General features: G+C 28.3%; 1 protein-coding gene across 1 annotated transcript; it reads right to left on the minus strand.

The window, feature by feature from the left end:
* Window positions 1–7,836: 7,836 nt before the first annotated feature.
* Window positions 7,837–8,820, minus strand: LOC140920532 (uncharacterized). Its single transcript, XM_073368821.1, has one exon. It carries the CDS (start codon window positions 8,818–8,820, stop codon window positions 7,837–7,839), a length of 984 nt encoding a protein of 327 aa, XP_073224922.1.
* Window positions 8,821–14,385: the final 5,565 nt, after the last annotated feature.

The raw sequence follows: 14,385 nt of genomic DNA on the forward strand, positions 1-14,385 counted from the left end.
GAGACTAATAAAATAAAATAAAACAAAACCAATAAAAAATTCAGAATAAATAAAATAAAATAATCAATTAATGAGACTAATTAAATAATACAGGTTACTCGATCAACGAGCCTACATATCGATACTACCGTAGAGAAATCGGCATGCTAAATCCGGAGGCTTTGAAATAGTTAGACAACATAACTCGACAAGATTGGATTCAAGCATTCGATGGAGGTAGTCATTGGGGTCAGATGACAACCAACCTTGTGGAGTCAACCAACGCAGTATTAAAAGGCCCGCGCAACCTTCCCATCACTGCTTTGGTGCAATCGACTTATTTTAAAACATGGACACTATTTCCAACCATGGGAAAAAAACACGTATCAATTTTAGCTTCTGATCAGGTATACACAAAAACTTGCATAGATTTTATGAAATTGGAAATAAGTAAATCCAATAGTCATAGGGTGGATAGTTTTGATCGGAGCAACCATACTTTCATGGTGCACGAGACAGTGGTTCCAAGAGAAGGGCCTTACATTGAAAAAAATGATCAAAATGACGATGAACCGGAAGAACCGCAACTTGTTCAGAGAGCTAGACGAGTTCGACGACATCGTACATGTGGGACTGGGGGTCATTTAGGTGGACATCATTGATATAAATTTAATGTATTTTGTTTTTTCAAATTTGATTGATGTATTTTTTTATTATTAATTTAATGTATTTCATTTCATTTTCAAATTATCAATATCAATTTTTTTTTATTTAATTGTTATTATTATTTAATTAAAAGTATAATAATTTTTTATTATAATAATAACAATAATTAAAATATAACATTTATTAATAATTAATTATTAACGTATTTTTAATTAATTATTAGTATTTTTATTTTTTAAATAATTAAATTAATAATTTAATGTATTTCATTTTATTTTCATGTTATCAATATAAATTTCTTTTCATTTAATTGTTATCATTATTTAATTTTTATTATCATTTAATTTATTTATTTTTTAAAATTTTAATATAATAATTATTTAATCACTTTAATTATAATAATTTTTAATTATACGTATAATAATTATTTATTATAATAATAATAATAATGATAATAATAATAATAATTAAAATATAAATTTTATTTATAATTTATTACTATACTTTATTTTAATTTAATATTAGTATTTTATTTTTTAAATAATTAAATTTATAATTCTAATAATAAACTATTTTTAAAATGTAACAAAAAAAAAAACCAACGTAGTAGGAGGTCGCTTCCCCGGGAAACGACCTCCTATTAATATAAAAAAATTTCCTCTTCAGGAGGTCGCTTCCCCAGAGAACGACTTCCTATTAAAACAGAAAAGTAGAACATTCAGAGAATATTGTTTCAAAGTAGGACATTTGAGGAATTAAAAAATAAAAAAGGGATATTCCTGTACAAAACCCACATAAATATTGTTTCCAAAGTCATTTTAGTTTGGTCAAACACTCTCTACAGTTTTTTTATTATTTTATTTACTATTTATCTACTAATTGTCTGGTTTTAGTAATTAAGTCTTCGAATTGGCATTGATTTTTTCAAAATAAAATTTAAAGTTAAAGCACAGTACTCTAAAGTTAGAGAAGATTCTAAACACTTGTAAAATAATTTATATTTACTTTTTCAAATAATATTAGCATAATTGAAACTCTAATTTACCATATTCAATATATGTCTTTTTACAATTAGACTAAACTATTAGAGTTTACATTGTTTTTTTTTTTTTTTTTGAAAATATTATCTAGTAAAATATTTGTCCTATGACCATGGTCAATAGCATGTGCAAGCTGGACGACACATGCTTCAAATTGTCGAAATAATGGAACCCAGATGTGTTGATTGTTACAACTGCATTGTCATCATTCTAGAAGGAGATGCATATGTAAACTATTTTAAAATATGATTGTAAAATATTTCATTATTGCATGTTACATTATTTTATTAATTCATTTTTATATTTAATTTGCATGTAAACTTTGAAGATATCTTCCTTTTAAATCATCTGCAAAGGCAATTGCTGAAGTCATTCAAGAGAAATATAAAAAACCATGGTTGTCTTGGGGTGAGATAAAAGAGGATAAGACACCTCAATTTCGCGAAGTTGATCAATTTTAACATTGTTTCAAAGTAAGTGATTAGATTAATTTATTTAATTACTAATTATACATTTGATTGCTTAATTGAATTATATTTTTAATATTTTTTAAATTTAAACAAACAACAGACTAAATGTACTTGGAAAAGAGAACATGATGCTGTAGTTTTGGCTTCTTTTGACCATCGCTTTTCCAAGCGCCTGTCATCTATGTTGGCGTACGCACGTAATAAGGGTGAGGAAAAACGCCCGAATTGGATTGGTGAAAATGTTTGGAGTGCGTTGTGGAGGAAATGGAACACATATGCTTACAAACAGAAGAGAGAAAAACACAAAGATTAATAGAGCATCTGAGAGGGGTACCAGTACTCATAAGGGAGGTTCCATGTCTGCTGGAGAAATTAAATATTATATGGTAATTACTATTTATAATATATATCTATTAATTTATATTCAATTAATCATCACATTTCACCAACTTATAAACTTGACATTAATTTAATATTTTATGAAAAACAACTTGGAAAGGAGGTCACTCAGGCAGAGATACATCGTTATCTTCATGTTAATCCTGAAACAAATGAGTATACTGATGAATTATAAAAAATGATTCAGGTAGTTATTATAATATATTAATTAGTCATCTAATAAATTATTATATACTAATTAATTATTTTAATTTTTAATTTTTTTTATTTTTTATATAGGAACAACTTCAACAAGTCATGAAAGAATGGGATGATCATCAAGCTACTCTTTCTCCTGCTCAACGAGCTGGTCCAATGCAGCGGAAACAATATGAGACCGCAAGTTTTATGAACATCAATGGTGGCAAGTACAAAGGGCGTGTGCTGGGTGCCGGTAGTTTATCATCAACATTTGTGAAAGGTCTAAAAGGCTATATTCAGACTGAGATGTTTTCTTCTTATGCTAGTATGGATCGATCTCATCGTCCATCGATAGATAAAGATCTTGACCAGTTAAAGGAGCAATGGGCAAGTGAGCAAGAAGAAAAGACACAACAACTGATACAAGCAGCAATTGATAAATTGAATGAGGAATGGAAACAAAAGTTTCAAGAGCAGTTTCAGCAACAACAACAATTTTCATTTCCTCCTGCTTTTCATCAGCAGTTCCCGCCTCGGTCTCAATTCTTGCATCAACAACCACTATTCCAGCAGCAACAAAATTACTCTCAATACTCCCAGCAACAACATTCGCCTCCAAATTTCCAACAGCAACACTAGGATCCTCCAAACTCTGCCTTCCAGCAACAACAACAGCTAATGTTTCAGCAACAACAATATTTTCATAATTATCAGTATGTTCCGTCATCTTCACATCAACTTCCTCAACCTCAACCAGATCAAACTGCATACCGACCAACTATGCCAACAATTGACTTGATCAGACCAGATTTAAATCAACCTCAACCAACAATGGCTCCTCCTTCAACTAGTCGTGGTGTAATTGAAGATGAAATCCAATTTCAATCCATGATGTCTCCTCCAACACAAATTAATAATACTTTTGAGGGACTTCTGTAGTCGGGTAACATTGCAGGAAATAATGATAGGGGAGTGGAGCAGATCAGAGGAATTATTATGAGGATTGATGTATTTGAAGAATTTCATAATTTTATTTTTGGTTTGTATGACCACATATTTATCTTGTCCTAGTTAATTATTGTGTGTTTAATTATTGGTTTGTAAGACATTATTTATTAATTTTGGAATATTTTATTTGGTTTGGTAGTAATTACTTTAATTATTATTAATATTATATTTTTATATATAATAGTTATTTTAATTTTTAAATTTAATTTTTATTTAAATTTAAATTTAATTTTTATTTAATTTCCATTAATCTTTAATTATAATTATAATTTACATATTATATTTTAAATTTAATTTAAATGATAATTAAATTGTAATATTATATTTTTAATTTAAATTTTTTATTTATATTGATATTAGTTTATTATATATAACATATTTAATTTCAATTTAAATATTATATTTTAAATTTAATTTAAATTTAAATTTAATTATAAAATTGTAATTTAAATTTAAATTTTAAATTTAAATTTTAAATTTATATTCATATTAATTTATTATATATAATATTATTTTTTAGTATTAATTTCGAATTTAAAAATTAAATTTTTAATAAAGTTATTATTTTGTGGCAGCCTAAGCCCTCACAAAATATTTATTTTTTAATTTGGAACATCCTTTGTGGCGGCCTAAACCCTCACAAAGGGAAGCATTTGTGACGGCCTGAGCCACCACAAAAGCTTAAGTTTTTAAAACCAGCTTATCCTTTGTGGCGGCCTAAGCCCTCACAAAGTGAGGCATTTGTGGCGGCCTAAGCCCTCACAAAAGCAGACATTTGTAACGGTCTTTTCCCTCACAAAGGACAACGAAAATTTCACACTTTGTGGATGTTTTGGCCGCCACAAAGGTTTGTGACTACCTTATTTGTGGCTGCCTAAGGCCGCCACAAATGCCTACTTTGTGGCTGTTTTTTTCCCATTTGTAAGGGCTTTTGGTGCTCACAAAATCCATGTTTTCTTGTTGTGCATGTGCAAGATGGACGACACATGCTTCAAATTTTGAAGGTTCAAAAATATTATATATATTGTCGATATTGACAAATTATTAGATATTTTACAATGATCAAGTGAGAGAATATAATGTTTTCACGTCTGCAATCGAGAGTCTCTAAATTCAAATTATTTAAGACGATCCTATATATCACGTGTCGTTTGAATATATTTAAAAGTCACATTACTAATGAAATATATATTTATTTTTTAATTAGTTTATTCTTAAAATACAATTTTTAAATTAATCAATCAATAACTAATATTTGTCTCATTTATAATCTATACAAAAAATATTTTTCATAAATTTTGTTTTTTATTGTCGTATTTTGTGAGAAAAAATATTGTAAAAATAGAACTAAATCAAACTACATATTTTTTTAATTGATTTTGATTTTTCTCTAACCTGTGGAACCAATCTAATATGTTACACCTTTTCTTAAAGGATCAATTACACCTTTATTGATCACAAATATTTTAATATAATAAAATTATAATTAGTGCAATTTATTTTTATAAATTTTATAAAACAAATTTTTTAATTTTTTAAAATGTCAACCATAATTGAACTAAATTAAAATCAACATGTTATTCTGTTTAGATTGGTTCCTATTTTGTAAGAAAGTATTGTAAAATTTCAACGAAACCAAATCAATTGTTTATTGTCAACTAATTACAGGATCTGTTTCAAAATAATTGAGTCATTTATAAAAATAAATCATCTCAAATTGATTTATCTATTCAATTTTTAATGCATTTCTTTTAAGTGTATCATTCAATTAATACTACTTACATCATTTTCAGTGTAATATTTTTAATATACATAATGACATTGATAATACATCGATCAATATCTAATAAAGATAATTTAATAACAATTATATTCTTTTTTTTTTTATTTATATATACTTTTTAATATATGTAAAATGATTAAATAACTTAATTATTTTAGAACGAGGAGAGTATTACTTTATTAATGCCTTTTAAGAAAATATTATTTTATGTATTATAGTTAATAAAGCTCTTTATAAAATGAAAGTTAGTACACTAATAGCTATGTTAGAAGTGGGTTTTTTTTTTCTGCAATAACCCTCTTTTGAATTTTTTTTACCAATATACTCCCATTTAAAAAAAATATACAAAAATGTCTCCTTTTTATTGTTAATTATAAGTCGTCATTTGGAATGACAACTTCCTTAAGTTAAGGAAGTCCATGTTTCAATGGCGACTACCCAAAGAGTTTTAAAAAAAAAATTGATTTTTTTTTTTAAATTTTTTTAATGAAATAACATAAATATTATATATATACTTAATTAATATAATTGATAAAAATACATAAAAATAAATAAATAAAAATTTTAAATTACGATAATTGATTAGAGTTGGTTGTTACATTTGGACAATGTTTTCGAGTATGACCAGTTAATATAATTCATAAAAATAGATGAATTGAAATTTAATTAATATGGATGTAATATACTCGAGTTTGTTTTCGAGTATGGCTATAATATAATTAATAAAAATAGATAAATTGAAATTTTAAACTACGATAAAATTTGAGAAAGCCCAAGTTCGAAATACCGATTTCCCAAAGGTTTTTTTTCTAAAAAAAAATTTAGTTCAATTTTTTTTCAATTTTTATTGAAATAACACAAATAATATATATATATATATATATATATAATATAATTCATAAAAATACATAAAAGTATATAACATAAATAAAAAAATTTAAATTACGATAATTGACTGGAGTTGGCTGTAACATTTGGACAATGTTTTCGAGTATGGCCAGTTAATCGACACAATCCACATTTTCTTGGTACTTTTTCTTTAACGTTCATTTCAGTTCTAATACGAGTACTATTTAAACGACCTTTTTTAATTCTCTGCATTTGAGGATTGTGATACAATGTTTCACCTTCATATGTGGGCCAATATCCTTCATTAGGTATAGGTGGAAACTCTTCTTTGTAGATGTTAAATACATTAACAACCTTGTACACGTCAAGTAGAAGCACTAAATAGTTTTGACGAGTATAAGAACATGCAGCTATGACATGTGAACAAGGATCATGTATAGCCTGAAATTTTCCACAATCACACCATTTTCTTTGAAGGTTGACTTCAAAATGACCAATTGGTTGCACCTCTCTTGGGTTTACTGTTTCATACAACATGAAAGAATAATGATTTCAGTCGAATTGCCTGACTTGATGAGTATTAGATTTACCAACTTCACATTTTATCTTGTCCATGCAATCGTCTGTGTATACTCGACCAGAAGCTAATGATGCCTGATGTTGTTGTCCCCTTTCTGCATATAAAACTCCCAATCTATAATATGTTGATTGTACCAAAGCATTGATTGAGAGATTGCGTGTACCCTTGAGCACTGTGTTGATTGACTCGGAAATGATGAAAGAATAATAATTTCGGTCGAATTGCATGACTTGGTGAGTATTAGATTTACCAACTTCACATTTTATCTTGTCCATGCAATCGTCTGTGTATACTCGACCAGAAGCTAATGATGCCTGATGTTGTTGTCCCCTTTCTGCATATAAAACTCCCAATCTATAATATGTTGATTGTACCAAAGCATTGATTGAGAGATTGCGTGTACCCTTGAGCACTGTGTTGATTGACTCGGAAATGTTTGTTGTCATGTGTCCCCATCGTCGACCTTGAGAATAAGCCATAGTCCATTGTTATGGGGGGATATTATCGATCCATCTTAAAGCCTCTGGATTTGCCATCTTGATTTCATTGGGGTAATATTTGAATGATGGCTCATTTATTGCATATCCTGTTAGAAATGATGTAAAAATTATCAAATATGGTAAAGTGATAAGTGGAAAATATACTAAGAAGAATTGGATCATTACCCATACAAGCAAGAATTCTTTGAAGTTCCTTGTCCTTGAACTCTCTCATGAAATTTTGTGCAATGTGTCGGATGCAGTACATATGTGTTGACGGAGGATCATGCCAACCATTTTTTGGATTATTATAAGCACTTTTAATGGTTTCGTGTCTATCTAAAATCAAACAAATATCGACTTGAGGTGTTACATACCTTCTTAGATTTTTCAAAAAAAAACTCTAAGCACCCATTGTCTCACCTACCACAAGTGCATAAACAATGAAAATTGTATTTTTCTTTTCATCATGTGCAATAGCAAGCAAAAGAATCCCCTTGTACTTTCCATACAACCAAGTTCCATCCACTGAGACAAATGGTTTACAAAATTTAAAATCAGATATGCACGGAGGGAAAGCCCAGAATAGTCGTTTGAAACTTTTTGACCCCTGTAATAGAGTATTATCAGAATATGCAAGTGATACTTCCATTTCCACATTTGTTCCTGGAAGAAATTTTTGCATAGTCAACAACCACCTTGGAAGGTCATTATAAGACTTTTCCCAATTCCCATAAATCGTTTCGATAGCTTTGTTTTTTGCCATCCATGCCTTTCTATAGGTGATTGTGTAGTTGTATCGTTCCCGAATATGTGCAATGGTCACCTTCACTTTAATTGATGGATCAACTTTCAAAAGCGACTTTATGCTTTCGCATATGATGTTAGAGTCAAGCTTGGTATGATCTTGTGACATAGAGGAATTTGTACAAGTGTATGGCCCCTTCAAACGACCAATCACCCATTGTTTACTTTTTTGACTTAACGAAGCACTGCCTTTGAACAAGCATTGTGGATTCACACATTTAATTACATACCTATATTGATCAGATTGCACTACACGATAATTGAAGGAGTGTTTTATGTGATAATGCTTAATTGCAAGTTGACAATCTGGTTTGCTATTAAACTTCATTTCAATCTCAAGAGATGCATCTAATGGAAGTGGTTCAATAGATGGCATATCAAATTCAGAGGATTGGTAAGCATAATCCAAATTTAGATTACACATATGGAATGGTGGATCGTATGTTGTTTTAATTACAGGAGGTTCTGGCTCTAGATCGTCACCATTGTCATTGTCATCTTCCTCGTCGTCGTCTTCATCATCAAAGTATGTTTCTTCTTCACTCTCTTCACTTATTTCTTGTTGATCAAAATCAGCCATATCACCTAGTGGAATATATGGTTCAGGTTGAGATGGTTCAGTTTCAGATGTTTCGGCCTAATCAAAGTATGGTTCGAGTTGGTAAGATTCATAATTTTGAAAAGAATAAGTGATTTGTGTTTGAAAATGGTATTCAGGGTAAGGTGTGGTTGAGGATGATGGTTGACCAACATTGTATAATGGATTACCATCCTCAAATGTGACATATAACTCAATAGATCCAAGTTGCAGCCACTATTTATGAACATCAAACATGAGTTCAACATCTTCGTCGTCTTCAACATTTAACAATTCATAATGAACTAGGCCTTGTCCAAATGAGATAGGGTGTCGAAAAATTATATTAGACACCTTTTGATTTTCTAACCTCAACTTTGCTTCAATTTTTTTCTTCAAGTAAGTAAGGTTGCATCCAAAATTAACATGGATAGCTTTCTTTTTGGTCACTTTTGAAATATTTATCAATATCTTGTCTTTCACATATTTCACCATTGTAATAAATTAGAAAAACTATATTTTTTGGTGCCATTGATATGAAAATGAGATATTGAGATTGAGATGAAATGAAAATAATATATCATACTTATAGAAAACCAATTGTGATACATGCAATTATAGACAACCAATTATGATACATGCAATGCTGCCAAATGCTGCCAACACTTGTGCACTGCCATTGTGACTTGTGCACTCCCATTGTGATAATTCGGGAGTGACATGCATGGCCTTACAACTCGCCTTTCCCAAAGTTGACTTCGTGACAATCCCTTTGATAAGTCGCCAATTCAGATGGCGATCTCGTGACACAAGCAACATCAAGTCGTCATTCCAAAAGGCGACCTTGGAAAAGCGTTGAGAAACCGCCTTTCCAAATGGCGATTTAGAGATGAGAATCAAAATATGAATATATTCTCACGTTGGGAAATTGCAAATATGTGTTCAGTCTTCTATTCTTCTCCGTCCAATCTAATCATTGCCATCATGTTCCGTCTTATCCACAAGAAGTGTGTATTTTTAAAGTGCTTGTTGTGTGAAGCCATGCATAATATTTTATTGGTCATTCAAGGTGTTGTCTTGTTTATAAATAGGCGAAGTCTATGATCATATTTCTTCACTCTTCCATTCTTCACAACTTCACTCTTCTTTATATTTTCACTTTTCCATTATCAATATTTGTTCCTTGTTCTTTATATTTCATCTAAATGGCATTGTTATGGAATGATGATAATCACAGATCAGCGCTACACCATATTCAAAATTTTGTAAGTAATACAATACTTTATGTTATATTTTTAATATTTTTTTTAATATATTTTATACTAAGTTTCATTCTAAAATATAGTTTTATTATAATATCTTCTAAAAATTTTTTTTTATATATTTTATATTAAGTTTCATTCTAAAATATATGTTATACTATATTATGATTTATCTCATTCTAATATCTTCAAATATATTTTTATTCTTTGCTTAATACATGACTCGTCTCAAAATTTAAGATCGGTTAGCCATAAACACATTGCACCAAATTCTTTAATAATTCAATTGTTGAATCAAGTCAAGTTTGGTAACGTATCACAAGTATAAAGTTATAAAATAGACAATTTACTTATATTAAATAGACAATTCGAGGTGATCAATATTACTTTATTAATGCCTTTAAAAAAATATTTTCTTTATGTATTTTAGTTAATAAAGCTCTTTATAAAATGAAAGTTAGTATACTCTTTAGCTTTGTTAGAAGTGTGCATCAACAAATGAAAATCAAACGACTATCTTAAAATTAAACCTTGATCATAAAATCAAAAACAAATTACAATGTAAGCCAAACTAATAGTTTTTTGTGAATAAAATTATATTCAAACAAATAAACTAAAGATCCATGATTAATAATGAAAAAAGATGTGAAGTAAATGACCATAAATGAGAACTCATGAAGAAAAAAACAATTCATTTCAAGACTTGCAAATGAAATCATACTTGTAATAAAAAATGTTCTTTTTATTAATGAGAAGAAAATTTATTTTTTATTCATTTAAGAAAAAAAATGAAAGATGATGTGAGAGGAAAGTGTAGAGCTAATAAGAAAATGTGAAAAATATTGTTTAATATAATATAATTCTTAATTTACCCTCTAACAAATTCATATAGAAAATTAAATAAGGACAAATTTCAATTTTCACATTAAATTATTATTAAAGGACAAATTTAGATTTTCAAAATATATTGTTTTCTTAAATTAATTAATGTATACAACAAATACAAAACTATTTTACATTAACATCTAATAAAATTCACTATTTTTTTACATACTCCACCTTTTTGTATTGTTTTTTAAATTAAACACATAACATAGAGATATAATCACCTTTTATTGAATTTTAGTATTGTAGTTGCACTCATTTAAATGTATTATTTTCTCAAATTAATAGTAAATTTACAAAAGACATAAAAACTAACTCATTAAAATTGAAAGATATGTACGGACATATATATCTTTGCAAAGATGCTGCGAGGTTAAATGTTAACGGTTTCAGATTAGAACTCTATAGGGGGAAGAGAAGGGAGAACCACAGAGGGGTAGAAAAGAAGATTTGACGTGGCCCTTTGGTGATGTGGCACATTCGTTGAAGTTTATCTAATATTATTACAAGTATGAACCCATCACAAATCAACACTTAATTAAAAAATATACCTATTCATCACAAACACTAGTAGACACGTTAGTTAATTAGATATATAAGTTAAATATTTTTATATTGAATAATATAATTGATCATCTTAAAATTAATTTGTAGTATCAAATATACGATTCTTTATTAATTTCTTTAGAGTTCTATCTAATTTTAGTAAGAGATTTAATTTTTTTCAGAATATTCATTTCAAACTTAACATTATTAAATTTGATATGTGTATATAAAAATAGTGGATGGATTGATCATTAATCTCTGATGTTATATTATTTTTCTTGATACGAGTTATTAATGAAAGAAAACATAAAATAGAAACAATGCCTATTAAATAATGGGAGAATTATTTGCACGATACATAAAGATATTTGCACGATACATAAAGATTACATATATTATTTAGAATTTAATTCAATATATTATTTAGAATTTAATTCAATTTCGTTACTTTTAAATATTATTGTGATAGTGAGATACAAGTTTGTGAATCAAGACTACTATTTACTCCAATCATAACTTAAACGTGCATTTGATTTGGTTTAGGCTAGGAATATATAGGTTATTAATTTATATAGGTAAAAAAACGTGTATTTAAGTTAAGAATAGGTAAAAAGATGCAAAAATAAATTGATTTGCAAAAACAATGTGTAATTGTTTAAGTTTAAGGGTAAGTGGTTATTATAAGATAAGATAGGAATGAAAGAAATATTAGACATATAACAGAGGTGATCGACATATTCATTGTCTTATAATTTTAGGTGAAGATTTGGTGTCAATTTCTCTTAAGAATTCTAAAAATTTAGTTTATTGTTGCTTCAGTCATTCATTGGACTCTCTAATAAGTTGTATCAAAGTTATGGTTCGACGTGATGAGGGAGCAGTGAAATCAAGTCTAATGATGTGGGTGACTTACATTTTAAGGAGAGATTATTGGAATTTAAATGTGAGAAGTTAATGCCACATCGAATAAAAATTTAGAAATCATTGCATATATGAACATTTAGCACACTGTTATTCTAGACTCTCTCCGTACTTTTCAATAATAATCTTAAGTAACCTATATATTCTTGAATTTATATTTATTTGATTTAAATTTAGATTGAACACGTAAACACATATTTAAAGTTGGAGAAGACATTTTCAATATTTGCATTCTAAATAGTTAATGTATTTATAGTAAAATAATAAAGATATGTAAACGCACATTATAAAAAAATGTATAAAATTCTTTGAATAATTTTTTTTGTTTTTTTAATAAAAATATTTAGAGTATTTATTCTCATAGTGAAATCTTTAAGTATAAAAATAGATATAAAAAACGTGAGAAGATTTTAACTAAAAGATATAAATACTGTAAAATTTTATTATTGTGAAGAGTTTAATCACATATAAGTTAAATGTTCAACATTTAGGAAATATTTTTTAATGTTAAAGGAAAAGACAGAAAAGTTGAAAACTATTCCTTTTATAAATGTAATTTGTTCGTAAGAATAATTTTTTCCTCCATGAGAATGAAGCTCACAATAAAATAAAGAAATGTTAGACTTTGAATGAAAAGAATAAATGATGTGTCAAAGTGAATAAATCTGATTTGAACTCTTATAAATGTGTTTTCTCTCTCTTTTATTTGAAACGTTTAATATTTATTTTAACCTCCGGTATGATTTATGCTTCCAAGAATGCAAAGTGGCAACATTATGCGGCGAGTCTGGTGTTAATTTGGATTATATCTAAAAAACATTGAATTAATTCTTTTTAACTAAATAAATTTAAAAAAATTAATTAAAAAAATCAAAATTATTGAACTAGTCTTCCTTTTCTCATTTTCTCTCAGAGTGTTGTATATCATCCATACCATAACACTTCCCCTTGCACAGCTTTCAATCTCATGCAATCTATCCAAAATCGCACTACAAAAAAAAGTACTTACTGTGACACTCAATTTTTTGTGATATATTTTTATCTGTCACTAAAACCATGTTTTAGCTACAATTAACGTGTCACTACAAGAAAAATGATCTATTGTGACGCTCATTTTCTATTGAATTCACTATAATTACTTTTAGCTACACATTGAGTGTCACTAAAAGAAAATGACATATACCTACCGTCACTAACTGTAGATAAAAAATTTAAGAAAACAAATTCACCCTTTATTTCTTTTTAATTTAACTTCTCATTTCCCTCGAATCAAAATCTATATATTTTTCATTTTTACTTAACTGAGTCCGTCGGTAAATTATTTGCTACATACGAAAAAGCGGTACTTATTGTTTTATAAAATAAATATTTTTTTAAATCAATTTTTACGATAGTTAAAAGATACTCCACTGACACTGTATTTGTGAAAAAAAATTCTTTTTCCATTTACCATAATTTCTATGTGGTGGGTAATATAAAAGTATTTTTAAATTTTTTTAAAAAAGATTTATTTTATTTTTTCCAATAGAAACATTTTGCCCTTCTCCCTCTCCAAAACACTCTCCTTTTTTGAAAAGTCCTCTCCAAAACACTCGTTTTCTGAAATGTCAGTTAGGGTTTCCGTTCACTCAAAACACACTCTTTCCAAAAACAAGATCTCATTCTCCATTGCTCTCGCCCAACAACGCTCGATATCTATTGCTTTCAGAATCACGTTATCATTCTTGATCGATATTCGTTGTCCTTCGCTCTCAGATCTGCACCTTTTATCTCTGCGACGCTCCACTCTCTCCGAACTTAACCGTCTTCCATTGATTTGTGTCTTCTTCGATCTACGGATACCCGTTGTGTTTCTTGTTGCATCGACGTCTATATCTGATTCGCGCGAAACCGTCACTCCCAAAATCGACCCCTCAATCTTCAACCACAGCTCCGGTTCACACCGTCAAAGCTA

The sequence above is a fragment of the Cicer arietinum genome, chromosome 5 (genome assembly GCF_000331145.2).
Source record: "Cicer arietinum cultivar CDC Frontier isolate Library 1 chromosome 5, Cicar.CDCFrontier_v2.0, whole genome shotgun sequence".
In the NCBI taxonomy this organism is placed as follows: domain Eukaryota; kingdom Viridiplantae; phylum Streptophyta; class Magnoliopsida; order Fabales; family Fabaceae; genus Cicer; species Cicer arietinum.

Coding starts and splice junctions, on each gene's coding strand:
- LOC140920532 (XM_073368821.1), bottom strand. CDS start 8,820: ATGGCTGATTTTGATCAACAAGAAATAAGTGAAGAGAGTGAAGAAGAA.